Below are 26,881 nucleotides of genomic sequence, written 5' to 3'. Positions count from 1 at the left end.
GCTGCCGGAGCAAGGCGGGCGGCGGGAGGCAACTGCTGCTTTTCATGGAGACCCCCCTTCTCCCCTTCTCCACCCCCCCACCCCCGCCGCCCCCGCCGGCCACGAAGGGCAGCCCACCGCCCTGGGGACGGGCACCAGAGGAGGAGCTGGCGCAGGCTGGAGCAAGGGAGGTGCACTCCAACGTCGGGCACAGGGTGGCTGCAGTCTCCCACGGCGGAGCAAGGGACGGTGTTGGGATGCCAGGCAGGGTGAGGAAGAGTTGGAACACCGAAAAAAGGCGAGGAAGGAAAACTTTGCCTGCAAGCAAGCCACCCTGAGAGGCATTCCTGGACGAGGAAGCGCCATCTCCCCTGATTTCCAGGATTGCACCTCCCAGCTGGCTGAGCCGTAGAGTGTGAGGGGCTGTGCAGCCCCTTTCAGGGATCTTCCTCCACTCCTGTGTGTCCTTGTCCTCCCAGGGCTCTCACAGGAGGTGGCAGAGACCTGAGCCAAGCCAGGTGGGAAGATGGCCGAGAAGCTGGTGCCTGGGGACCTGTTCCTGAGGAAGATCCGGGAATCAGTGTCATCCTTGGACTCGGACAAGCTGGCACCCATCTCACCTGAGGCGGGTGGTGAGGAGTCGTCCGACAGTGAGGGCGAGCAGGAGGACAGTTCCCACAAGCTCATCCGGAAGGTGTCCACCTCAGGGCAGATGAGGAGCAAGGTCAGGGGTGCGGGGGGCTGGGGCGAGGGGCTGGCTGGCATGCAGGGTCCCTGCTGACAATGGGGGTGCGGGGATGGGGGTTGCCCACTCTGGGGTGTACATCAGTGCCAGGCACTTGATGTTTGCAGATCCAACCTAGCCAGGCCTGGGGCAGTGCCAGGAGGGATCTGGCCCCCTGTGGAAGGGCACATGGAAAAGGTGCAGACCCCATGGTGGCAGGGTTAACATTGGTCCCATGGGGCCGTGGAGCATGGATTTTACCCCACTGTTTTGGAGACAGTTTCTCTCATACCCAGACCATGGACACACCCCCCCCCCCCAGCCTTCATCCCATGTTGGTATCCCCTGGGTTCCCCCCACCTGCCCCTGGAGAAAGGGGGCTCTTTCGGGAAGGCTCTGCCTCATGGATGCTCTGGGAGTGAGATTTAGAGTTATTGTGGGGCCATGGGCTCCTGGGATCCCACACCCTCCTGCTGGCATTGTGCATGCCAGGCCTTGTGGGTGGTAAAATGGAGCCAGCAGCTCTCCTGGTGCCCCAGATTAATTCAGCAGTGCCAGCTCCCCTGTGATCCCCATTCCTGCAGCCTCCAGTCACCTGTAGTGGTTTGCTGGGTAGATGGGGACACCTCTGAAGTCAGATGTGACACTCTTTTGCCTCCCAGCTGCTGGCATGAGGGCAGCTTGTGTGTGTGTGTGCAGCTTGCTCAGGGGAAGCTATTTTGGTAGGACCTACAAAAATATGGTGTGTGGGGTGCCTTCTGACCAAACAGAGTGGGTGGCCATAGGTGTCCTAGGTGGGGATGGTGAAATGGCCAGGCACCTCCTGCCTAAAAGTTCAGGGGAGAAGTAGCCTGGGCTGAATGGCCAGGTGGGAAGGGTTTGTTCGAGGGGAGGAGATTTGGGGATGGCGTTCTGGGGAGAGGGGATGTGGGCACGACTCATGGAGGGAGCAGAGGTGGATGCTGTGGGTGACATGCTAAGTGAGTGGTCCCCTTGCATCCACCTCTTGGCTCCAGGAAGGAGGCAGTGGTGTGAGTCAAGGCAGTGCCTGCAGTGCCAGCGGGCACACAAGGGCTGCCGTGCTGGTGCTGCCATGCTGAGAGGGATACCCTTGCCCTGGGCTGTGCCAGAAATCCAGCTCCCATCCACGCTTCGTTGTGCCAAGCTTGGCACACTGGCATCAGAGGGGCAAAGGGCATTTGCCCCAGGGTGCGGAAGTTGCAGGCTCCCAACCCAGCACCATGGGGTTGTCCGGCTTGGTAGGAGACATTTCCAGGGTGGGTGGTGCTGAAGGAGGCTTTTGGCGAGTCCCTCTTACTGCTCAAGGAATGTGCCTCAGTTTCCCCTTCTTTGGAGCAGAGTATCTCCTCTGCCTGCTCTGACCTGGCTGCCAGGTAGGTGCCATGGGCTGTGCCAGAGTGCAGGGTGCTGTGCGGTGTACATGGTGGGAAGCCCCACTGGTGGGCAGGGTCCTGGGGATGCTGGGTGTTGTGTGCGAGCCCTTAGGACCCTCCTGGAGGGGCGGCAGCAGCCACTGGGGTTTACCAAGTGGCATTTGCTGTGCCATAGGGTTTTACCATTCCGTGGAGCACGGGGAATGTCACAGGGAGTCATCGATGCCAGGAAGCTCAAGAGAAAAGGGCAGATGGCCAGGCCTGTGCCGGTGTCCTGCAGCAGCAGCACGGGGACATGAGTGCGCTGTGAGCCCCCAGCCCAGGCATCAAAGCGCCTCTGTTGCCATCAGCAGGTCTGGCCTCGCCAGCTGACAGGCTGCGCATGAGGAAAGGCTGAGCTGCCAGCTCCCTGCCTGCCACGTCCGTTGCCTGCATCCTGCCTGGAGTTGGCAATTAGCCATGCAGGAGGTGATGCCATGCAGTGTGCCGGGGGAGGCAGGCATTGTGATGGATGGGCAGGCGGAAAGGACGCAGTTGGGTTAATGGTCCGTGGAGCTGGGAGAGAGGAGGAGAGAGGGGTGAGAGCTGGGCAGGGCTGGAGCTGGAGGGGGCTGAGTGCAAGCTGTGTGTGCACACCCCCCCCTCCCCAATTTAGGTGTTTTCAGTGTTGGGGTTCAGGGGTTTCCCTGAGGATCCCTTTGCCTTGGTCTGGATGGACAGGACCATGCTTACTAGCCTGGCTCCTCACCGAATGGGCTCCTTCCTTCCCTATGGAGATAAGGATTTTGGGAAGCAATTGCTACTGCCACCCAGGTCAGTCTGTCCCTGTCTCATAGCTGTGCCATGGCACACACGCTGCACATCTCTCCGGCCATGACCATGCTGCAGCCGGAGGGGTAGGCAGCACATGTGTTGCAGCAGGCAAATTTCCAAGCTTCTTCAACATCCCTGTGCATCTGTGTGGGGTTGGGATGGTGGGGGAGGCATTGCCAGCACCCCAGAGACTGGAGCAGGTACCTAATTAGCACACAATTAATGAGGGCTGCAGTTCCTAAGAGATAACTGGATTAGCAGTGGGGGGCGGGAGGGGCAGGCTGGCCTATTTTTTGGCCATCGGTGGTGGCTGGGGTGCTGGATGGGATCTATAGGAGCCTGCCATGTTGCAGGGCTGGGAAGAGTCGGGACTCCCACTCCACTGCCCACCCACACTGACCAGGGGGACCCTGGTCCCTGGTGATGTGAGCAAGCAGCTTCCCCCACTCCTGTGTGTTGTCCAGCCCCATGGGGACAGGAACAGGTGAGGATCATTTTGGGATCTGCTGAATCCATCCTGACTGCTGGTCCCTATTCCCAGCACCACCCTCCTCCCAAAATGCCTGTTCCCCCATCCCTCCTCAGACGTCCCCATCAATCATGCCTCCCCACTCCACACCCCCAGCCTGGCTTTCTCCAGACTGTAATTGCCAGGGTGCCCCATGGGGTGCTTTGTGCCAACCCCATGGGGTGCTTTGTGCCAGCTTCGGTGTGGAGGCGGTGAGGCCATTGTGCTCAGTGACAATGACAGCAGCCAGGCACAGGTGCCCCTGCTGGGCTGAATGGCCCCAGGATGGATGGGGTCTTGCTGCCACCCCCTCCTCCTCCTCCTCGCTGTGGCTGGGAGCTGCCGGTTGCCTGTGCCAGGTTTTGGGAGTACAAGGGCAGAGCGGGAGGGGGATGCTGAGCTGCACCCCGGCACTGTTCCCGTTAGGGCTGAGCATGGAGGGAAGGGGTGATGGGGAAGGAGGGGCACTGGCGCTGAGGTACACCAAGACATTTCAGGTGCTGGCAAGTGTGTGCGTGGGTGTGGGGGACACATCCTGCCCACGTGGGCTCAGCTCCCGGGGGCGCTGCCCCGGGACGGGCTCTCCTGGCAGCTGAGTGGAGGCGGGGAGTGATCCGCCAGCCCTGCTTAGTTTGGCTCTGGCTGCAAAGACCTGCAGTGAGCAACTGGTCCTGGGGTGCTTGTAACAGAGCTGGGGGGCTGCAGGCCCCAAGGTGGGGTGCATGCCAGGTATAGGAGCATTGCCTACAGGTTGAGCACAGCGTGCATGGCTGTGATGGGCAGGGGCATGGCTTGTCTGCCGTTTAGAAAGGGGCATTGTGTACCCAAATACCTGATGCTGGGGGACCCAACAAGCATCTTCCTGGGGGCTGGGGGAGGTCAGTGGGATTATTGCTACCCTGAGGAACAAGTGCTTCTGGTCCTTGCTGGAGGCACTGGGCACCCTGCAGGCTCTGGGTGCCCTGGGGGTGGGGCGAGCAGTGTCTGTGGCTATAGGCGTGCTGGCACAGCTGCAGGGGCCCTGGTGGAGTGGTGCTGCAGAGCCAGGCTGTGGGGGGTGCTGCCTGCCGAGGGCTGGATCCGGGCTAAAAGACAAGGAAAGCAAGGTAGGGCTCCTGGGGCCAGGCCTGGAAACCTCCATCCTGCAGTGGAGGGGTGGGGGGTGTCATGTGGCTCCCAAGCAGTGCACCCTCCTGGCTTGACACTGGTGAGGGGCTGGAGCGTCTCAGATGGGGAGGGGCTGGGAGAACTGGGACTCTTCAGCCTGGAGCAGAGGCTAGAGCCAGAGGGGCCTCAGCAATGTGGATAAATATTTGAATGGGAGGGTGCAGCAAAGAGGGAACGGGGCTCTTTTCAGTGGTGTCCACCCATGGGACAGCAGGCCCAGACGAAAAAATTGGAAATTGCAACTTAACACAGGAAAGCACTTCTGCTGTGAGATTGGGCAAAATGCTGGCATGGGCTCCCAGAGCAGCTGTGTGGTCTCCGTCCATGGAGATATTCAGAACCCACAGGCTGAGTATCTCCATGATCCTGGGCAGCTCCAGCTGACCCCTCGCCAAGCTCCATCCCCAGAGCTCCCTGCCAGCTGGCACCCCAGCTGTGCCCCACATTGCTCCCAGCCTGGTGGCGCATGGCCTGCCAGGGGCTAGCAAGGGGACTAGCTGGTCACTGGGTCACCCCCGGCAGTGGAATCATACCGCAGGGCACAGTCATGCTGCCTGGTACCTTCCCTGCTGAGGAGGCTGCAGCAGGGCAGGGGAGGTTGGGCTTGCTTTCGTTAATCAGGGCTTGCTGGGCTGGTGCCTGGGGTATAAAGATAACCCCAGTGTTGTCAGCCGGATGTTTGTGAGGTTTCTCAGATGCACTGCCCTCTCCCTGCTCGCCTTTTCCATTATGCAAGCACTACTCTCACCGTCAGTGGCTGGGCAGGGTGGGAGAGCTGTGTCAGTGCCCACCGCTAGCTGGGCATGAGGGGCAGGGGGGACTGGCACGGGGCGGGCTGGTGTGGGATGCCTGTTGGCAGGATGTTTGGGGATTGATGTGGTTGTAGCTAGGGAAGCACGAGCTAATTGCTAAAAAACAGCTGAAGGTCATGACTGCTAAAGAATGAGGTATAGAGGGGATCGCCCTTCTGGGGGTTCCCTCCCTCATTCGTTCCTCTCCTCCCTGTTAATCCTCTGATCCCTTTTGATGGCTTGAGCAGCGCATCCTGGCACCATTGTAATGGCATGTCAGGACCAGTGCTGGAATCTCCTTTCAAGGATCCCCCCAGCACTGGGAAGGGAGATTTGGGGTCCTGCAGTAGCAGAAGGCTACATTCTCAGGGAGCACAGTTGCAGTTGAGCCTGTGGGGCTGTGATACCCTGCAGGCACTGAGTCCCCCAGCTACCCAGTTCCGGAAGAGCTCTGCCGTGTCGCAAAGCCTGATAACGTTTCCAACCGACTCCAGCCCACAGGGTGCCCAGCAGATGCTGGCGGCCCTGCAGCTGGGCTCTTTCATGCTGCCGGCTCTCCCCTGCTGTCCTGGCACCCGCCAGCTCGGGGTGGGGGATGAGCTCTGACCTGACTGGACCATGGCACATGCCCAGTGGGCTGCTGCGTTTGGAGGAGGGCAGCTGCACGAGATGATGCTGGTGCAATGCAGGTCAGTGTACTGGTGGGTGTTTGGTCCCCTCTCTTCCTCCCCTGATGAGACATTGTGCTGCCATGGGGCCAAGCAGATCCCATGGCTGCCACCCACCCAAGCTGGGTGGCAGCTAGTGCGGTGCTCACCAGCCTATGTGCCAGCATTCCTGAGTAACAGCCTTTCTGGCTCTTCTCTGGCAGCTCCTTCGCTGTCCCAGCTGATTCCAGCAGGAAGGCTCTTCCGCTTCAGCTGTGGTCAAACCTGGCTGCGCTACGGGTTCTTCCTGGGGATGGTGGTGGCAGAGCTGGGAGAGCAGGGTGGGGGTTCAAAGCAGCATCCTGGGGTTCTGCCTTAGGGCTGAGGGAAGAGCTGGCCTTTTGGGGTGCACCCTGGCCTGGAAGAAGGCCTGCTGGGGTGTGGTACCGGAGGGAGGCGAGCTGCCCTGGGCTGCACTTTAAGCCCCCTTGCTTGTGTCAAGCAATCAAGGCATGATGGCGCCTGGGGACCAGCCCAGTCCTGATGGGGCACATGGCCAGTGGCCAGCCATCCTCCCAGGGCTGTTTTGAGCTGTGTCCCCTCCAAGGCCCTGGCGCTGGCTTGCACTCCACCAGCTGTGGCTGAGCTGGAGGTGGCAGCTTCTCCACAGACCCTGGGTGGTTTTGTTCTTGGCTTCACCTCCCCACCCTACGTCTCTGGGACCCTGCCAGTGCTGGGCACATCCCAGGTGGTGCTGAGCTCCCTGGGTTGGAGAGAGCACGGGGGGTCCCTGAGATGGGGCCAGGGAGGGCTGAGGAAGAGCCCTTGCAGAGGGGAGCTGGCCTCAGACTGTGGCCAGGCAGGTAGCGCATCGCTCTGGGCATCAGCATTCCAGGTTGCCATCTCTGTTGCTGGGATGGAGTCAGTGCTGGCTTCACCATGGCTCCCTGCAATGCTGGATGGGGCTCACCAGCCAGAAGAGCTGTGGATGGGGTGAGTGGATGGGCCAGGGCTCAGTTCGGGGTGCAGGTGGTGCGCTGCCCATGGGACTGTGCAGTGGCCAGCACAGAGTTCCTACTCTAGTGGCTGGGGGCTATCAGTGTCCCCAGAAGTTTTCTGGGAGGAAGGGGCAGCACCTACTTTTTGCTGTGGGTGCATGGCTCCTGCTCCTGGGGGCTATAGGGTACCTAACCCACTGCTGGCTCCTCTGCAGACCAAACCAGAGCTCCAGGGTCACCACAGCAGGGGCCATGCCACCCTGGCACATTCCACTTGCTGCTCACCCTGGGTGCTGGCCTTTGCCTTCCCCACCCCTTTCCTGATTGTGAAAGGGAAACAGCAGGCTCACTCAGTGCTGCAGTGTGGCTTCCCACCATATGGCTGGGTCTGCTGGTGGCCTCAGCTGCTGGTGACCTCGTCTGCCAGGTGCCTCCCAGGTCTCCTCTTGTCCCTAGTGCCAAAAGCAGGGGTCCAAAACTGCTGAGCCACTTGGGGAGATGCTCCCAGCACATGACAGCACTGGGTGCTCCTGGCAGAGACCCATGAGCAAAAGATCAGGTTTGTGGGGGTGGCTCACCCCAGCAAGACACTGAAACAACACTGTGTCACCCCAGGTAGGGTGACTCGTGCCTGCCCAGGCAGCGTGGCATGGCCAGGCTTCATGGCTTGTTTTGGAGAGGAGACATGCCTCATTTTCGCCAGGGAGTGAGCTGGCTGGCTGGCCCCATGCTGGCAACACTGGTACTGTGCCCCATCATGTCAGTGCTGGGGGTGATGGAGCCTGGACAGGCAGCTGCAGACCTAAGGGGTTGTGTGGCAAGATGCTGTGCATGGCAGGGCAGAGGTCTTGGGCTTTGCTGCCATGCCTGGGGTGCGCCAGACATGTTTTGGGAAACACCCAAGGGTAGGCATAGGGAGAGGTGCCCACCAAGCTTCTCTGCACTAGCTTTGCCACCCCATGCTGGGATGCTGGTGATTAGTTAGTCTGCACTAGGGGGAAACTGAGGCATGCCCCCCCCGCCCTGCCCCAGCAACATCCGCAGCACTGCGGGTGTTGTAAAACTCTAATGGGTGTTGTGGTGGAGGTGGTGGTAGCTCTGCCTTAACCTGGGGCTGGGGCAGTGGTGGCAGCTGTGTCGCTTTCCCTGGAACGGCTGGACTGACATCCTGGGGCTGGGCAATGCCTTGTTGCCTGTGGCTGCCAGAAGAAATTGCTGCAGTGGTGCAGCTGGGGGCATTTCAGTTCTGGCCCCCTTGCAGGAGGGGATGCTGTTCCCCTGGGCAGCCTTCCTGTCTGCATCCTGCCACCTGCATGGCCCTGGAACCGGGTAGAACTGAGTGCCCATGCCTTGCTGCAGCCACCTGCTGTGACAGCACCAAGCCACCATCACAGACCTGTCTCTTCTTCCTTCTTCTTGTGATGTTCTGCTCCTCACCACCATGGGCTCCCCTACAGCACTCCTTGCCATTACATGCTGCCTGTCCTTTGCAGCAAAAGCAATGATTGCAGCAAACCCAGAGCCTGTGGCTGCATCTGCTGCATGCAAACATGTACGGTGGAATTGGCACTTGTGGCTGGATCCCACCTGGCCATGGCAGGACCCTGCCCTGTCTCCTCCTCATGTTGGGCAGGGACTGCTAGGGTGCATGGCTTGTATGTGCATTTGTGGGTGGCAGCTGGACCCCCCTGACAGGCCTAGCTTCCCTTACTGGCTGTGTTGCAGCCTGGGCTCAGGGCACCTCTGGATTCACCATCTCCTCTGTGTGCTCTCACAGCCAAGAGGCTGGGGAGGGGACTCAGTGGGTCCTTGGGTGCTGGCACTGGGGACACCAGAGATGTTTGAACCTGCACCGACACTCACAGTCAGTATGGGGACCATCCATCCACAGTCAAACCCTGCAAGTCCCAGGGGGCCAAAGCGTTGACAGGGAGCGATAAAGGGGTAAAACATCCCTTTCTGAACTTGGGGCTGCAAGCTGAAAGACAGCTGGGGACATCCCAGTGTGTGCCCCTGGTGGGCTCGGGGAGGGGTCAGGTATATGGGGGAATTGAGGCTTGGGGAGCATCCCACGTGGTGTTTTGGCTGCTTTGTAATCTTGGGGGCTCCTGCTACTCCTGGTGCTCTGGCCATTTTGTTTGGAGTGGTGGGGCAGTGGGTTAATGCCGAGGCCAGGGGCTGGTGTGTTTGCAGGCTGGTGGGTGCCTAGGTGCTCTCTTGCAGCACGTGCGCTGGGCATGGGAGCACGGACCCCGGGGCTGCAGTTGTCTTGCGATGCCCTCAGTGCCCAGTGCTAATTTGCTATTAAATGTGCCTTGTTGTCATGTGCTGGGATCTGATACAACCTCTGTTGCAGCTAATTGCAGAGGAGCAGCTGAATGGGGCTGCCGGCAGTGTTTAAAGAAGATACAATCAAAGATTAGGCAGTGCCAGAGCATCTCTGCCACCCCACTTGGCACAGGCTCATAGCCACATTGCAAACACTAATTAATTGAGCCTTGTAAACACCGCTGTGAGGAGGGTAAATATTGGCAGGTGCTGAGGATCAGGGAGAGCAGAGGACTGGCAGCCAGGCTGCAGGGATGTGCTGCGCTGCAAGGGGATGCTCTGCCTGTCACGGGCTGTCCTCAGACCCAGATTGTGCCCTCTGCATTCCGGCCATCTGCTCCCCAGACCAGAAAAGCAGCTGGGGCCACAGTGCCTGGGTAATGCCACCTCCAGGACACAGTCCTGGTGGCTCTGGAGCATTGGTGTCCCCTCCAAGGGAGCTCTCTTAGCCTCAGCTCGGCCCTTGGCTTCCAGGGAGCTGCAGCACTTCAAGCAGCTGCACCCAGCAGCGTCCTCCTGAATCACATAAAGTGCCAGTGCCCAGGGTGTGGTGGATGATGGACATCATCTACTCTGCTACATCCAGCACAGTGTGAACCCCAGAATGTCCCATCTGTGCTCTGGGCACTGCTTAGCTCCTGGGGACCTAGGGGCTGGCATCACGGGGGGGTCCTGGGGGCTGCGGGAGCTCACAACCCTGTGGTCTCTGCAGAAGAGCGTGAAGGAGGGGCTGTTGCTGAAGCAGACGAGCTCCTTCCAAAGGTGGAAGAGGCGATACTTCAAGCTGCGGGGCAGAACGCTCTATTATGCCAAGGATGCCAAGGTGGGCTGGGGTGGGGAGGCTTCTAGCATGCTCAGCCAGGGGGGCTCGAGCCTGCAAGCCTGGGGAGGAGCCTGAAATCCCTGTGTGGTGACTGGGGCTCTGGTTTCTTCCCTGCAGTCCCTGATCTTTGATGAGGTGGACCTGTCTGATGCCAGCGTGGCTGAGACCAGCACCAAGAACATCAACAACAGTTTCACGGTGAGGGAGATGCAGGGCTTACTGCTGTGCCCCCAACCTTGGCACCTTGTGTGGAGGCACTGCAGACCCCCCCCTCCCCACGGATCCATGGGACACCTGCAGCCTGGCCTCGTGCTGCTGGGGGTGGCCCTGGTGGCAGTGCACTGGGTTTGCTGGGGGCTGCTCTCCCAGGGGCTGGCTGCAGCGTGGCCTCGCAAGGGGACACGGGGCTGGTGGCTGTTGCAGGTGATCACACCGTTCCGGAAGCTCATCCTGTGCGCAGAGAACCGGAAGGAGATGGAGGACTGGATTGGTGCCCTGAAATCTGTCCAGAAGTGGGAGATCCACGAGGTGACATGGGCTGGGGACTGCTTGTCTGCAATTGGGTACTGCTCAGGAGCAGAGGGTGCCTTGGGCTGCTGGACAGGAGCTGCTGCCCTTGGCACAGCCGCGTGGGGAGGACAGGAGCTGGGAGTGGGGCTGGGTAGACTGAAAGGTCTGGGAGGGAGGGAGAGAGTGCCAGCTGTGGGTCCCAGGGGACTGATGGGGCAGGGCTGTGCCTCCCAGCAGGCCACGCAGTTCAACATGGAGCACTTCTCGGGCATGCACAACTGGTACGCCTGCTCCCATGCCCGCCCCACTTTCTGCAACGTGTGCCGCGAAGCCCTCCCAGGGGTCACCTCTCATGGCCTCTCCTGCGAAGGTCAGCACTGGGGTCCTGCTGGGCAGTGGGCTGGGGCCAGGACCAGGGCAGGGAACTCTCTCCAAGGCTGACCTGGAGTGTGTGGGGTGATGCCCACCAGCTGCTGTCACCAGCTGCGGAGGGGTTGGGGACTAGGGCTGCACATCCCATGGGGACCATCCCTGCTCTTCACTTGCTCCCTCCCCCATGCAGTCTGCAAGTTCAAGGCACACAAGCGCTGTGCTGTCAGAGCCAACAACAACTGCAAGTGGACAACCCTGGCCTCCATTGGCACTGAAATCATCGAGGATGAGGATGGGGTAAGCGAGGGAGTTCCTGTGGGTGAGCCTGGTGGGGCAGAGCCACCAGCAGAGCTGGCCTTGCTGTGCCTGCATCGGGAGCAGGGGGGACCCTGGCACCTAGCTGTCCTCTGCACTCTGTGGCTTCTGGGCTTGGCTCTGCAGCGACATGCCCTGGGGACATCTCCTGCACCACCCAGCATCGGGATCCCTTATTGCTCTCCAAGTCCGGCCGCACCCAGATGTTTTCTGGGGACACCCCTGCCCTGCCCCACATGCTGGCAGGCAGGCAGGGACAAGAGGGTACGGGAGGGGTCCCAGGGCTGCCTTGCCTCGATGTGGGGCATCATCCCCTGTCCACCTCTTCCATGGTGCCTGGGGAAGGGGGTGGCCCGTGTCACTGTCTCTCAAGTGTGCAGGGGCAGCAGGGGTGGTGTGCCGTAGGCGACTGCCCCTCTTTGCAGGTGGCCATGCCCCACCAGTGGCTGGAGGGGAACCTACCCGTCAGTGCGCGCTGTGCCGTCTGTGACCGGACCTGCGGAAGTGTCCGGAGGCTGCAGGACTGGCGGTGTCTCTGGTGCAAGGCCATCGTAAGAACGTGTCTGTCCCTGTCATCCCCCCACATGGCACAGACAATGCTGCCCCTCCTGGGTGCATCGCTGGGGAAACTGAGGCTGGGGGCTTGGGTGCTGCATCCCCGAGCTTTGCTTATGCATGTGTCCCTGTGTCCCCAGGTTCACAGTGCCTGCAAGGAGCTCTTTGGCAAGAGGTGCCCCCTGGGCCAGTACAAAGTGTCCATCATCCCGCCAACTGCCTTGAACAGCATCGATTCGGATGGTGAGTCATGGAAAGGACAGGGCTGAACTGCAGGTGGGTGGGACAGGCTGTTTGTGGACAGGGCTCTGAGCTCCTCTGCAGGCTTTGACTTGTGGCACTGTGTGTGCTTTTCTGTGGGGTACCAGAAACACCACCATCAGAAGGCTCCAGAGTCAACACCCCTCCCTGCCACAGGCTTGGCTGAAGGCTGCTTGTTGCCTTGTGCTCTGCCCCAGGGTTGCAGTGGTGCCATGCTTTGGGGTGGCACTTCTTCCCCACATGTGGCTTCAGTTGCTCCTGCCAGGCTGCCCCTTGTGGTGGCCCTGGTCATGGTCCCTCTGTGCTAGGGTCGGCAGTGCCATCCCTGAGCCCCTGACATGGGGTGCCTCCCGTTGCAATGGTTCAGCACCTTGCAGGGAAGGATGAGACCCTTGTCTGGGTTATTGCTCAGCGTCTGAAACTCAGCTGGTTTTTGGTAGTGCAAAGCACAGCTTCCCCCCTGATGTGGGTGGCTGCAGGATGCTGGGGGGAGAAGCAATACGTGGCCTGAGGGGACACCACCCCCATCCCCCACCCCCCCTCCTTGCTACCATCTCCCTCGCCCTCTCCGGAGGTGCCCAGATGGCCTCCGCTGAACAAAATATGTTCTTCTCCTCCGGATATTTCTTTCCTCTTTAATGATTTTCACCACTCGGCTCAGTCAGTGGCTCATCTGCTTCATGTTACTCATCAGGATGCTGTCAGGGTAACCATCACGCAGCTTCTCCTCTGGCTTCAGAGCTGTGGCTGCTTGCGGCTGGCTTCCCCCATAGCGGCTCTGCCCTGTCAACTGGTGTCAGCACGGCTATGGGGCTGGTAGCTGTGACTGACGCCAAGCCCGACTGTGCTCTGCTACTGTGGGAAGCAGCCTGGCAAGGCCTCAGCCCTGCTCCTCTTGTGGTGCTGTCCCCTCCCTGGCATATGGGTGCTGTTGGCAGTGGGCTCTTCTGCACACCCACGCTCTGACTCAGTGGCTCCCAGTGTTTTGCTTTGCCGCTCTGCTCAGCCGGGTGGGGAGTGGGGATGGAGTGATGCCTGCGCTGGGTGGCGGCAGGCTGCGGGGATGCTGCTCCTCATGCAGTGGAGGCACTGGGGCTCCTGGTTGCACCCTGCAGGGCTCTGGGCGCAATGGCTGTGGGGCTGATGCTTTCCCTGCCGCAGCGTTGCTGATCTGCCAAGGGAAGGAGCCAGCAGCGGGCACCAGCCTAGGCCCGTGGCCCATGATGGCCAAGATGTGCTTGAGGCGGGTGCAGGCTGTGGGCCAGCTATTGATTCTCCTCTGCCTCGGGGACATTTCATTCCTCATCTCATTTCTTTAAAAGCATGGTGCTGGCTGCCAAGCCTCCCAAGGCTTCTTCTTCATTTGCACCCACCCCACCAGAGCTCTGGTATGAGCAGGTGGTGGAGCTGAGGGTGACAGTACAACACCTCAGGGCTGCGGCTGGTCCCTGTGGTCATGCTGGCTGCCAGTGCCACCCCTGGGGAGCACCCCTAGGTGGGAGCGTGCCCTGTTCCGATCTGGTTTTTCTGGGTCAGTCCTGGCTGGGCTGTTGGCACAGTAAGGAACTGATCCTCTGTGTGCCCACCACCACTGTCCCTTTTGGAGTGGGAGGCCAGGGACATGAGTCAGCTCAATGACACACTCTGTGCCTGCACGGACAATGATGGAGCAGGAACCTAGTTTGGATCTGCCCTAGTGCTAGCCTTGCCCACCCCTATCCCACCACACTATATTCCCATACCTGTTGCCATCTCTTACTCTTCCTCCCACCCCTCACCACCCCTGGGAACCCTGATCGCTGTCCCTCCTGCCTGGCCCCAGCACCTTGTGGGCTGGGCACAACACAGCGTGTCCGCATGGCCTCTGCTCTCCTAAGATGTCTCTGTCAGTGGCCTTGTGGGGTGGGACCCAGGGCTAGGGGCTCACATGCTTGTGCTCGCTGCAGGTTTCTGGAAGGCCACCTGCCCCTCGACCTGCTCCAGCCCTCTCCTGGCCTTCATCAACTCCAAGAGCGGGGACAACCAGGGCGTCAAGTTTCTGCGCAAGTTCAAGCAGTTCCTCAACCCGGCCCAAGTCTTCGACCTCATGAATGGGGGTCCACACCTGGGGTAAGCACTGGCCTGGGTGCCCTGGGGTGGCCCCAATGGGTGCCCAGCACAGCCCTCAGCCCATCCCTCCTCTCCCCGCCCAGGCTGCGCCTCTTCCAGAAGTTCTCCACCTTCCGGATCCTGGTGTGTGGGGGAGATGGCAGTGTGGGCTGGGTGCTCTCTGAGATTGACGCCCTTGGCCTCCACAAGCAAGTGAGCAAGAATGCCTGGTGTTGCTGGTGCAGGCTGGCACCATCCCATGCTGGCACCCGCTGTGGCTGGGAGCCCCCCATCTGTGTGTCCCTGTGTGCTGCAAGTGATGGGCACAGTGGGGCTGGGGGTATCATGGGTGCCCTTGGGAGCTGCTCTGAGCCCCCCAACCCTGTCCGTATCCTGTAGTGCCAGCTGGGTGTCCTGCCCCTGGGGACTGGCAATGACCTGGCACGGGTGCTGGGCTGGGGCAGCCTGTGTGATGATGAAACTCAGCTGCTGCAGATCCTGGAGAAGCTGGAAAGAGCCACTACCAAAATGCTGGACCGGTGAGCATGGCGTGGGGCATGCCTCTCTGCTTCCCCTCGTCCTCAGCACCTCTCGGGCAGCCTGTCCTTGTCCCTTGCCCATGTGTCCCTGTGCCGGGGTGCCAGGAGGTGGCAGGCAGCCTGTGGGCTCTGCTTGGCAGGTGGAGTGTGCTGACCTATGAGGCCCCCAAGCAGACCCCCCTGGCCCTGAAGGAGGAGGAGAACGGGGACTCCAACATCCAGGTGGGCACCATTGGGGTTCGGGGGCTTAAGATGGGGGAGCACAGGCTAGGGGGCAGGTTCCCGTTCACCCCATCAGCTGGCTGGGGAGCACACAGAGTGGGATTGCACAGGGAAAGGACAGGCTGGAGGTCCCTCGGGACTGGGGCTGAGAGGGGGCTGGCAGCCAGCTGCATGTGATGAAATGAGTCTGGCAGGTCTCAGCCTGGCATGTGCACTTGGAACAGGCAGCAGGGTGAGGCAGAGCTGGCCTGCTACAAGCAGGCTATTTTGGACTCTTCTGTGTGCTCCCCCTCAACCTCTTGTCTCAGTTTCCCATCCCCTCTGCCTGGCAATGTGGGCATGGCTGCCCTCGGGGCTCAGGGAGTGGGCCAAGGGGGGCTGTTCACCCCTGCTCCAGGGCTGACTGGGCAAGACTCCATCCTGGAGCGGGGCATCTGGCAGGGTGTCATGGCTCCAGATGTCACCCCCTGTGCCCCCAGGCCCAGATCTCCCACTACGCTGACTCTGTTGCATTCCACCTGGCCAAGATCCTGGAGTCGGACAAGCACTCGGTGGTGATCTCCTCTGCAAAGTAAGGGAGGGGGCAGTGATGGGGTCCAGGAGCCCCCCATGCCAGGCTGGGGGCATGTTCTCAGGGATGCTGAGCCCTGCCCAGGCCAGGCTGTCCCCTGTCTGGCCACCAGTGGCTGCTGTCTGTGCTGGTACACAGTGAATAGTGCTGCCCCTCTGGAGCCGCAGCAGTCCCCTTCCAGCTGGCATCTGTGCCCAGCTCACCGTGCTGTGCCCCCCTCCACCCACCTGTTGCTTCCTTCGGCAGGTTCCTCTGTGGCACCGTCAACGACTTCGTGGCCGAAGTTGGCCGGGCTTACAAGAGGGCAACGGAGAACAAGCAGGAGGCAGAACTGATGGCACGGAAGGTGGGTTGTTGGGGAGCTGGAGGTCTGGGGTGTGCTAGATGGCACAGACACAGCGGAGGGGCTGGCAGGGTCTGCTTCAGTGGCCTGTGCCCTTGCTGTACATGCATCAGGGTGCCCAGGCAAGCATGAGGAGCCAGGCACTCAGGGTCCCCAGCCAAGCACAGAGTGTCCAGGCAAAGATGAGATGCCCTCGTGCTTGGGATGCCCAGGTGCTATGGGTGCCCAGGGAAGCACCCAGCACTGGTGGGGGGCAGTGGTTTGTGCCAGCGTGCTGAGTGTGGTGGGTGTCCTGCAGTGCGCCATGCTGAACGAGAAGCTGGACTCACTGGTGCGGGAACTGAATGAGGAGGCTCAGGCCATTGTCGTCCCAGAGGGAATGGTGCAGACCACCCCTGCCAACACCAAGGACCAGGAGAAAGGTGGCAGCTTCAACCCCAACCCCATGCCTCGCATCTTCAAATCGAAGGAACAGCTCATGCTGCGGGCAAACAGCCTGAAGAAAGCCCTACGGCAAATCATTGAGCAGGCGGAGAAAGGTGAGGGGGTGGTGGGGGCTGGCAGCTCACATGGCACTGCAGCAGCCTGGCACGGGCTGCGCAGCCACCGCAGTTTGGTGCTGGACCCGTGCCTTGGTTTCCCCATCTGGATCCTTGGGGTAGCAGCAGTGCTGTGCAGTCCAAGGGCATCAGCCCTCTCTGATGCTTGGCACAGCTGGGGGAGGCCCCCAGAGTAGGGCAGAGGTGCCACCCTGGGCCCTGCCTAGCATGAGCCCACCGGGCTGACACAGGGATGGAGCACAGGGCCATGCTCAGACTCTGTTATGCCCCTCTTTGCATCCAGCTGTGGATGAGCAGAACAAGCAGACCCAAGCCTACCGGGGCAGTGTGGGCCCCAGCAAGGACAGCTCGGAGGAGCTCAACAAGGAGGAGGAGAAGCTCAGTAAGATGCCAATGGGGCATGTGGGGTTTTGGGAGGGCATGGGGGTGAGCTACAGCTCAGAGTAAGAGCCAGTTCAGCAGCTGCCTCTCCCCACCGGCCAGGCTCTCAGCAGGAGGTGGTGACCTCCGTGTCTTCCTCCATCATCCTAGACCGGCCGGACACCTTCAGCAGTTTGCAGTTCCCTGAAGACTCCAGCACCCTGTGAGTCTGGGTTCCTGCTCACCCCAGGGACCCTGGCTCACCTTTGCTGCCCATCACAGAGTGGGAGAAGGGCTAGGACCATGCTGCCTCTTGGACGCAGCTGCTGGGGCATCCTCTGCTCACCAGTGTGGCAGCCCTGGTGCCCAGGCCTGCCTGGCCTGGCGGTGCCTGTGCTGGAGAAGCCAGCATGTGCCCAGTGCAGGATCCCTTGCTGCCACCCCCTTGGCCAGCATGGTGCTCATGGTGGGAGCTTGGGACATCATCCACCTGCCCAGTGTAGGCAGGTCCAGGGTGTGCCACGGGTGTACCACCACAGGGACTGAGAGGGTCCAGCTGTCCCTGCTGGCTTAGGTCAGGCTTCCCAGTGCCAACCCCTCCAGGAGCTCACACTACAGCTCTAATGGGTTTTATACCCTGTCCCCCAGTGCCAGTCCAGTGATTGCCTGTGGGCAGCATCCTACCAACCCACTTGCCCCGTTTGCTGCTTTCAGCCACTTCTCGGAGAAATGCGTCATGAATAACTACTTTGGCATTGGCCTGGATGCGAAAATCTCTCTGGAGTTCAACAACAAACGGGATGAGCACCCCAAGAAGTGCAGGTTAGCTGAAATCCCCCCGATTCCCCCAAGAAAAACGTGTACATCTCCCTCCACCACAGCGCTCTGGTGCCTGCAATACGAGGGACCATCAGGATGCTGAGAGCCGTGGGTTTGGCTCGGGGCTGCCATGCCTGGCTGGGGATCCCTTCCTGTGGCAGGTTTTCCACCTGCCCCCAGTGCCACGGTGCTGGGGTGAGCATCCCTGGGTGGGCAGCAGACTGCAAACACCCTCGGGAAAGGGGAGGAAGGCTGCTGCAAAGTTGTAGCTGCTGATGCCTCCTGGGTGCGTGAACAGGCACAGGAGGACTTGGTGGGGTTTACCCCCCCTGCACCCAGCTAGAGGAGACACTGCCGTGCTGGTGTCTGTGCGTCTGGGTGCCATGTGCTACAGCCTGCATCTCACGGGAGGCAGCAGGCAGCCCCCCTGTTCTGGGAGTGTGGAAACCCAGACAGATGCAGGGCAAGCAGTGCAGGCCCAGTGCCTCGGGGAAGGTGCAGAGCCTGCGGCAGGCAGGGGAGAGCCCACAACCCCTTTCACCTGTCCTGCTTTGCCCTGCAGCAGCCGCACCAAAAACATGATGTGGTATGGGGTGCTGGGTACGAAGGAGCTCCTGCAGCGCACCTATAAGAACCTGGAACAGCGAGTGCAGCTGGAGGTAGGGGGCCAGGGGGAACGGGGAATGGGGGGGGGGGGCGGGGAGCAGCGCAGTGGCGCCCCCCAGGCTTAGTCTTCTCTTGCAGTGTGACGGGGTGCCCATCTCACTGCCCAGCCTGCAAGGCATCGCTGTCCTCAACATCCCCAGCTATGCTGGGGGCATCAACTTCTGGGGAGGCACCAAGGAGGACAATGTAAGCACCAGAGCATTGGGGTGGGGAGGGGGGCACAACGACTTCCCAAAGTCCCAGTGAATCTGGAAGCCCTCAGGCAGGGGCCTGGGGTGTCCCTGCCTTGGGCGCACACAGGGGAAAAAGCTGGGTCCCAAAACAAGCCCAGTTTCAGGGTCTCACTTGTACTGGTCCTCTACAGAACTTTGGAGCTCCATCCTTTGATGACAAGAAGCTGGAGGTGGTGGCTGTCTTTGGCAGCATCCAGATGGCTGTGTCACGGGTCATCAATCTCCAGCACCATCGCATTGCACAGGTAGGGGCAAGGGACTCTGCGGGACCCTGTGAGGTGCTAGAAAGCTTTTGCTGCACTAGCAGAACCTGGAGCGATGCGTCTCAGCTTCACTCCTAGCTGGCACTGACATGGTGCTGGGAGGCTTTTCAGCCCCAGCAGAGTGGCTGAAGCCAGTGGCGCAGTGCCAGCTGTGATGCCAACACTAGGCTGGCTGCCCCACAGTGCCGAGTGGTGAAGATCACCATCCGGGGGGACGAGGGTGTCCCTGTGCAGGTGGATGGAGAAGCCTGGATCCAGCCACCTGGCATCATCAAGATCCAGCACAAGAACCGAGCCCAGATGCTCACAAGGGACCGGGTGAGCTCGGGGTTGCACAGGCTGTGCGGTGGGGCCATGCCAGGGCCTGGGGAGGTGTGACAGGCTGAGGGGGCCACCTCTGTCCTTCACAGGCATTTGAAAGCACCCTCAAGTCCTGGGAGGACAAGCAGAAGGGGGAGAGCTACCGAGCAGCTTCCCGGCCACGGCTCAGCTCCCAGCAGTCCATGGAGTACCTGACCGAGGAGGAGAGCAGCCTCTTGCAGCAGGTCTTGCAGGTTGCCGAGACCCTCATTGCCAGGTCAGGTTGCAGGATGGGGAGGTGGTGGGCATGGTGTGGAGGGAGCTTCACTGTGGCCACCCAGTTACATGGGTCTCCTAGTCCCAGCTCCAGCTGCTCTCACCGACAGGATCCACGAGGCAGCCAAGGCTCATAAAGCCATGGAGCAGGAGCTAGCGCATGCTGTCAACACCAGCTCCCTAGCGCTAAGTGAAGCCCTCTCCAACAAAGCCACAGGCACCTCAGAGGTGAGCTGGGGCTGGGGGTGCAAGGCAGCCTTCACCCAGCTGCCCCAGGGTCCTGCCACTCAAGGCATCACCCCTCCATGCCCCCCAGTTTCTCAGCAGGAATGCGGCTGTGGAGGTGGTGCTGAGCATCAAGGAGCTGTATGCTGAGACCAGGGCATTCCTGGAAGGGAAGGTGGTGAGTAGGGGGCTCAGGGTGCTCTCCAGCCTCCCAACAGGTGTCCGTGCCCTTGGCCAGCTCCTTTTGGGGTGGCAGCAGGGCTGGGGATGGTCCCTGTCCCCCACAGCTGGACTCGCCCCAGGAGGAGGAGGCACTGCACAGCCCCCTGAGCATGCTGGGCCAGGAGCTGCAGAGGCTGCTGGACATCCACTGGCTGGGGCCCATTGCTCACCCTGCTGAGGAGGTGGGTGCACAGGGACTGGGGCGAGGGCCATAGTTTACTGGGTGGACCCCAGTGAGGCTGTAGCACCCTGCTCAGCCTGGCTTCTTGCAGGAAAGCACTGGTAGCACCAACAAGGGAAGCTTCAAGCTTCGCCTCAACATCCCCAAGCCCAGGAAGGACAAGGTGCAAAAGCAGAAGACCAACAGTGCACTCCCAGGTAAAGCAGGTGGCACACTGGGGAGGGGGCAGGCACAGCCCACACTGGAAGGGACCCCCACATGCTGACCTATCCATTGGCCTCACGTACTGGGCATGCTGTGGAGGGACAGGGGAACAGAGTATGTCCTGGCTGCCTGGGGATGTCACCAACAGCCCCTTAGAGCTTAATCTTTCTGCTAACGGACATGCAGAGCCCCCTGCCCCTGTAACTCCACCACCCCTGCAAGGGGGACAAGGGGGCTATGGTACAGCTCAGCCCTTCAGGTAAGTCCCTGCCCCAGGGCTGCGTGGCTTGTTGTGGGGTAGAAGCTTGGATGCTCCATAAGTAAGCTAAGGAGAGGAGAAACCTCTCCAGCCTGAGCCTGTGGTGTCCTCTGGCCCTGCCAGAGCTGGGGGTGGGAGCAGGGATGCTGGCCGCAGCCTGCCACCACCACTGCCCTCAGCTGCCTGCTCTGCTGCATCCAGCTGCCTCTATGGGGGCCCAGTCCACCTCTGTGGTTTTTCCTCCCTGCTAGCGGACAAGTGGGGCTCCGAGGAGGTGGCAGCTTGGCTGGAAGCACTTGGTTTAGGGGAGTACAGAGACATTTTTGTCCGGCATGACATCCAGGGCTCTGAGTTGATACTGCTGGAGAGGAGAGACCTGAAGGTACAACTCCCTGCTTGTGCCCACTGAGGGATCCCCAGCCCTGGGGAGGACAGTGTCCTCCATCCCTCCTCTCCCCATCCCTCATGCAAAGAGGGGAAGGCAGGTGCTGACCCTATCCCCATCCCTGCAGGGATGCCCTGCACCACTTGCTTGGCTTGCACACAGAGGCTGGAAGCAGGGGAGGGGGTTGGTCCTAGCCCTCCAGCTTGCACTATTAACATCTGCCCAAAGTGGGATCAACAACACCATGTCCCCTCCTGCACCCAGGCAGGGGGACATGCTTGCAAGAGGACGGAGGGCTCCTAGCAAGGACCATGTTCTGGCAGGGAGAGTGAGCATGGGGAGCTGGGCTTTGCATCCTCATCCTCCACCCTGCGCCTTTACTGCCAGCAGGAACCAAGGGCTGACCCCCTACAAGCATGTCAGCTCCCTTCTCTCCTTCCTGCAGGACCTGGGGATCACCAAAGTGGGCCACATGAAGAGAATCCTCCAGGCCATTAAGGAGCTCAGCAACCCACCCTAGGCCAGTAGCAGGGCAGCAGCCTAGCCCAGGTGCTGCCCCCCTAAGGACTGGGGTTGGGCAGGGTGGCTCCAGGTCCCCGCCATGCCCCATGTGTGTGGAGCCCACCTGCTTGCCTCGCTTTGTCTGTTCATCCCCTGGTATCCCTGGAGCCGCTGCTTCTCCCCAAGCCCATGGGGCTGGAAACACTAAAGTGGAGGTCTAGCCCTGCAGGCAATGCGGCATGACCCCCTAGTCCAGCCCATGGCAGGGTCACTACAGTAGCCTGGGCTGCCATATGTGTGCCCAAGCTGGGGCCAAAGCAAAGATCCCCCTTCCCCACGTGGGTATTTAAGCTGTGTAAATATTTGGAGAAAAGATACTCATTGCTGCTGTTTGTGCAGTGTCATTACTTGGGGGAAGGTGAGGGGTGTGGGGAGGGTGATGGGGACATGACCCCTTCTGGCTTTCACCCCTCAGCTTCCAGCTCTCACCCCTTCCTGCTCCCCACCATGTAACACCCCCTACTTGCTCTCTCCCCCAATACAGCAAGGGGAACCTGGACTCAGGCAGGGGTTCAGCTTAGTCTCCTGTCCTAGCAGCCACCACCAGCACATTAGACAAACAGCATTTTATTGACAGCTCAACATAACTTTTTTCTCCCCCCTCCCTCCCCCCTACTCCTCTTCAGTTAAAACTGCTATCATTTATGTACATAGTGCTCCCCTGCCAGAGAGCACATCGCTATTTACAGGCCATTTACAGAGACAGGGCTAGCAGCTCTTCAGTACCTCCTCCAGCTTGAGCATGTCCATGGGGGTGACTTTGGCAACCTCAAAGAAGACCCTGGAAGGAATTGCATTGGCCTGGAGCTCAGCCACAGCCCTCACACCCATGCACCAGGGCCCCCCCTCCCTTGGTTCTCTGCAGCACCCAAGGGTGTGTGCTGGTGGTGTGACCCTCAGCAGAGGGGGCAGACACAAGGCAGAACCCCATGATACTCACCTGTGCGAGTACTTTGTGCGCACAGCCTTCAGATTGTCTTGGGGCTGGTACGTGAGCAGGAAATTCAGCCTCTTCACCAGGGGATGCAGATCCTGGGAGCGGTACCCACTGTAGTACTCCAGCGTGGGAGTCTGCAATGGGACAGTGGGGCTGAACTGGGTTGTCTCAGTGGCAGTAGTCATCATCTTCCCTCTCCAGCCCCCCAAATCTGAGCATAGCTCCAAGACCACCATCCCTGCACAGCAGCCCCATCCACCCCCACACCCCCGTGGTGCCTCCCAGGGTGCTGCAGCAGGGACACGACAAGTTGGGCAGGTGGTTACCCAGCCACCAAGGTTCTTCATGGTGAGCGCCAGCAGCAGGCAGCTGGCAGCCAGCTTTGAGGGGCTCTCCTGGGCATAGTCATACTCCTGGAGGGTCATCTCGCAGAGGAAGCGGGCCAGCGTCAGAGTCTCCATGGTGGCATGGGCACACTACAGCGGGACAGGCAGGGAAAAGCTCAGCCTTTTGTACAATGCTGCTCCACTCCCACCCCCACAACCTCCTTGGGATCTAGAGTACTGCCCCTGGAGCACAGGATGCAGATCCCACACCCCCAGCCTGCCACAGACCACACAGAGCAGCATCCCCACCCCTCAACTCTGTTGGGGGGGGCGCTGGCCAAACCCTGCTTGGCTGCCAGCTGGGAGCCCAGGGCCCCAGGGGTGTGCTCCCCCAGCCCAGGGAGCCAACGTAAGGGGTGCCTGGAGGCACCTCAACACCAGCCTGCCCTCCTGCTGCACCCACCTTGGCAAAGCGTCGCAGGAACCGGTATGGGATGGGGATGTTTATGTCAAACTTGAGGGTGCTGAGGATGCTCATCTCCATAGCAATGAGCTCTTCCCGATTGTAGGCATCATCGCAGATGTAGAGGAAGTCATCCACACATGGTGGGCACCGCTCCTGCTGGGGCACAACTGCTCAGCACCCTGATGGGGGCTCATCCTGGCAACACTCAGGAAATCCTACCAGTCTGCAGACCCTGTAAGGGCTTGTGCCCTGCCAGATCCTGCAAGGACTGTTAAAACATCTAGTGGAGCTTTGTGTTGTCATGTTGTCTGCCCCAGCCCTGGGCTCTTAACTCTAAGCCTTGCTTGCATGAGGTGAACTCAGATAGCCTGGTGGTCTCTGCAGAGCAGAGAGGAACCAGGTCTCCTGTGACCACCAGCATCCAGCCTATCAGGACTGCATTCACAGCCTTTGGGATAGGAAGGGTTAACCTGAGGACAGATAGGGCACCTCAGCCAGCTCTTGGGGCAGTGGCCAGGCACCTGGCCTTCTCCAGTAACCCACGGGAACAAGATGGCACAGCCCTCTCTGCCCCATCACGCCAAGACAGTGCACAAGGAGTCACCTCAAATTTGGAGGCAATGAGGATGGCGGTGGAGCCAATGAGCTGCAGCTTGTCCCTCATGCTCACCACCTCCACCAGGTAGTGGTCCACCAGCTTCACAGCCAGGTATAGCGTCTCATGGTTCAGCTCAAAGTTCTCCTGCAAGGACATGGGCGGGGGGGACAGAAAGGGGTGTCAGGCAGAAGCTAGGCCCTCCTCCCCCCACCCCAGGTTCTCTCACAGGGGCCAGAAGTGCCCCCAGGGCCATGCTCAGATGGAAGGGATGTGGGCTTGTCCTCAGCCTGGGAAGGGGAAGGATCAGGTCTACACTGGAGACGCTTGCCGGAGCCTCTGCAGTATGCTTACTGAGGTCCCACATGCAGGGTGGGGGCTGCTCCGCAGAAGGCCATGCCCCCTCCCCATGCCCATATACCTGCACCTCCACCATCCAGTCCACCAGGATGGCACGCATGTCCCTGCTGATGTCTGGCTGCTTCTCCATGTAGTCGGGGAGCATGAATTTCTCCTGCCAAGGCACCAGCTGTCAGGGACTTACCAGACATCACTGTCCTCAAATGAGGCCCCTCCCACCACATGCAGGTCCCCACCAGGTGCTCAGAGCCTCTGGGCAGTGGGTAGCCCTGCCTGCACAGTCACACATTCCCTGGCCAGACATCACCCACCTCTCTTCCCCGCATGTATTCAAAGATATCCTTGGCATACTCTGCATTGGCATAGGGGTCACCCAGCTGCTCCTTGTCTATGTCCTCCACTGCTGGTACCTGGTGGGATGGAGGCAGTGGTAAGGGGGAGGCCCTGAGCTCTGTGGGTGCTGGTCACCCCTTCAGAGCAAGGCTGCTGCACCTCAACTCCCTATCTGCCCCCATCACCCTGTAGCCCCCACCCCACTCTTTCCCACAGGAGATCTTTTGAAGGAAGAAGATAGGGTGGTTTACACCACTCCCCAGCTTCCCATTACGCTGGCCCAAGTATCTCCAAGGACCAAAGAACTGCCTGGTGCCCTGGTATCACCAGCAGCAGCCATAGACCAGCATCATCAGGATGAGACAGGGAGGCCAGACTACAGCCCAGGTTCCCCACCCTCTCCTCAGAGGGCTTTGGTACCTGCACAGGCACTGTCTCTGCTGGCACATGGTCCGTCTTGGGCTCTGTGGGGGCCTCTCTTGGGGGAGTTTTCTTCAGTGACCTGGACAGGACAAGAGCATAAATCATTGCTGCCAGGAAGCCACATCTCCTGGCTGAAAGGGGTTCTCCAGAGCCCTTGCTGCTTCAGAAAGGGACTAAAACACCCCTAAAATATCCCAATAGAGACCCTTAGAATCATTTAGTCCAACCCTTAACCCAGCATTGCCGTGCCCACCATTAAACCATGTCCCTGAGTGTCACATCTATGTCTTTTAAATCCCGCCAGGGATGGTGACTCCACCACTTCCCTGAGCAGCCTGTTCCAGTGCTTGACAACCCTTTTGATGAAGAAGCTTTTCCTAATACCCAATCTAAGCTTCCCTGATGCATCTGGAGGCCATTTTATCTACTGTCTGCCCTCCCCACCTGGCTCATGGTCTCCATCACCCAAAGGAAGCCTCTACCACTGCTTGTTCTTCCCCATGGGACAGGTTTGCAGGTGCTGGCCCTGAAGTATCCTCTCTGCCCCAGTATCTGTCCCCATACACTCACTTTTTCAGGTTGATCTCATTGTTCTTGGCCACCCCCAGGGCAGCATGGGCCCTCTGTGCCTTGTGCGGTGCCACTTTCACAGCCTCCTTCTTCCCTGCCACCCCATGGTTCTTGTGAGCCTGTTTGGGACAGAACAGGGGTACACAAATAGGTGCACAGACGGAAGCGAGGTATACCCCACAGGGAGACCTTTCTTCCAGCGGACAGGGCATGGGACACCCCCTGCTCTGCATTCCCATGGTGGGTTCGCAGGGAGCACCCAAACCCCCACCCCACCAGAAGCACTCACATTGGTGATGTCCCCAAATGCCGACCTCTTCTTGGGCCCGCCCTGGGGCGATGATGGAGACCTCTTGGCTTGACAGTTCTCCTCCTGCAATAAAGGTTGTTAGAAGATGGGGGCACAGCTCCCCGACAGGAACCTCAACCACACCCCTTGCCTGGCTTGGGACTCACCTTCTCAGGGTTGGCGTTCTCTGCAGCAGAGCCCACCTTGCCTGTGCAGAGCTGCCTGGTGGTCAGCATCTTGGCATTGCGTGACGACATCCTCTCCCTCGGCCTGTCAGCAAACTGGGAGCAGAGCAGGGCTTGATGCAGGCAGCTACCTGCCCCCAGGGACAGCCTGAGGGGCTGGGGGAGGACAGGGCAGTTGTCCCTCCTAGGACGGGGAGTGCAGCAGGGACAGACCCCCAGCCCCTCCCTGAGGCAGCCCCGGGGAGGGTGCAAGGAAGGGCCGGTGCGCTCCTCCTCCGGGAGGGGGGAACACGGAGCCCCACCACCCTCACCAGAAGCACCCTGCTGAGAGGCTGAGGAGGCAGCTCCCTGCCCCCTGGAGAAGGATGTAAGGGCTCCCACTCCCTTACGCTCCCAACACCGGGGGGAAACTAGGCCGAGGGACACCTCTGCACCCCAGAGGAGCAGGGGCTCCCAGCGCAGGGGTCTCCACATCACCCCCCGCCAGGACCCCGTGAAACGAGCCGAGGTGGGGGGGAAGGGGTACACGAACGACAACAAGCCTATAGGGGGCAACGGCACGATACCGAGCTTGGGCAGGTGGTAGAGGGTGATATGATCCCTCCCGGGAGAGACCCCAGCCCCCCACAGCGCTCCACTCACCTGCACTGCCACCCGCAGCCGGCTCCGGCTCTTTTGAAAGTAGCAGGACGGCAGCGGCCGGCCAGCACTGGCCGAGCGTTGCCCAATCAGAGAACGAGGCGGTGCCGAATACGGCCAATCGGCGAGAGGGTAAGATACAGTTGCTAAGGTGAGGGCGGCAAGATTTAAAATTCGGCCCCGGCCACCAATAGAAGGGCGGGCTTGCGAAGGGGCGGGGCGGGGCGGGCGGCCGGCGCGGGCGGTGATTGGTGCGGCAGGTTGCCGTTTAAATCTGTCTCGTGGGGTGCGTGCGG

At 60.4% G+C, this 26,881-nt stretch overlaps 2 protein-coding genes across 3 annotated transcripts; one reads left to right on the top strand and one right to left on the bottom strand.

Annotated features, from left to right (window-relative positions):
• Positions 1-107: 107 nt before the first annotated feature.
• Positions 108-21,794, top strand: LOC102052029 (diacylglycerol kinase delta). The gene is given in 30 exon segments (XM_055727685.1): positions 108-248; positions 459-703; positions 10,062-10,172; positions 10,290-10,370; positions 10,596-10,700; positions 10,920-11,052; positions 11,245-11,351; positions 11,795-11,920; positions 12,065-12,167; positions 14,132-14,294; positions 14,378-14,486; positions 14,673-14,812; positions 14,953-15,034; positions 15,514-15,605; positions 15,852-15,951; positions 16,247-16,487; positions 16,792-16,890; positions 16,992-17,091; positions 17,583-17,690; positions 18,250-18,346; positions 18,432-18,539; positions 18,718-18,831; positions 19,033-19,167; positions 19,260-19,426; positions 19,536-19,653; positions 19,742-19,863; positions 19,865-20,054; positions 20,145-20,250; positions 20,768-20,898; positions 21,347-21,794. Coding segments are annotated over 29 exon segments (3,561 nt in total). The 5' UTR covers positions 108-248; positions 459-505; the 3' UTR covers positions 21,422-21,794.
• A 273-nt stretch (positions 21,795-22,067) lies between these two features.
• On the bottom strand, positions 22,068-26,694 carry CCNB3 (cyclin B3). Of its 2 annotated transcripts, XM_027800523.2 has the most exons (12): positions 26,589-26,694; positions 25,929-26,077; positions 25,762-25,845; positions 25,473-25,591; positions 24,900-24,981; positions 24,458-24,556; positions 24,208-24,300; positions 23,796-23,933; positions 23,189-23,344; positions 22,726-22,875; positions 22,403-22,533; positions 22,068-22,243 (listed from the first exon to the last, which is right to left on the bottom strand). In XM_027800523.2, exons 2-12 carry the CDS (start codon positions 26,016-26,018, stop codon positions 22,171-22,173), a joined length of 1,215 nt encoding a protein of 404 aa, XP_027656324.1. In that variant the 5' UTR covers positions 26,019-26,077; positions 26,589-26,694; the 3' UTR covers positions 22,068-22,170. The 2 variants fall into 2 exon arrangements, with proteins under 2 accessions (XP_027656324.1, XP_027656322.1); XM_027800521.2 differs by lacking the exon at positions 26,589-26,694 and having other exon boundaries at positions 25,929-26,563.
• Positions 26,695-26,881: the final 187 nt, after the last annotated feature.

The sequence above is a fragment of the Falco cherrug genome, chromosome 15, assembly GCF_023634085.1.
Source record: "Falco cherrug isolate bFalChe1 chromosome 15, bFalChe1.pri, whole genome shotgun sequence".
In the NCBI taxonomy this organism is placed as follows: Eukaryota; Metazoa; Chordata; class Aves; order Falconiformes; family Falconidae; genus Falco; species Falco cherrug.
This window is presented reverse-complemented; position numbering and strand designations above follow the sequence as displayed.

Coding starts and splice junctions, on each gene's coding strand:
- CCNB3 (XM_027800521.2), bottom strand. CDS start 26,420: ATGTGGAGACCCCTGCGCTGGGAGCCCCTGCTCCTCTGGGGTGCAGAG. Junction 22,876..23,188: donor TCCTGCGACGCTTTGCCAAG/GTGGGTGCAGCA, acceptor GTCCCGCTGTAG/TGTGCCCATGCCACCATGGA. Junction 22,534..22,725: donor TGAAGAACCTTGGTGGCTGG/GTAACCACCTGC, acceptor GTCCCATTGCAG/ACTCCCACGCTGGAGTACTA.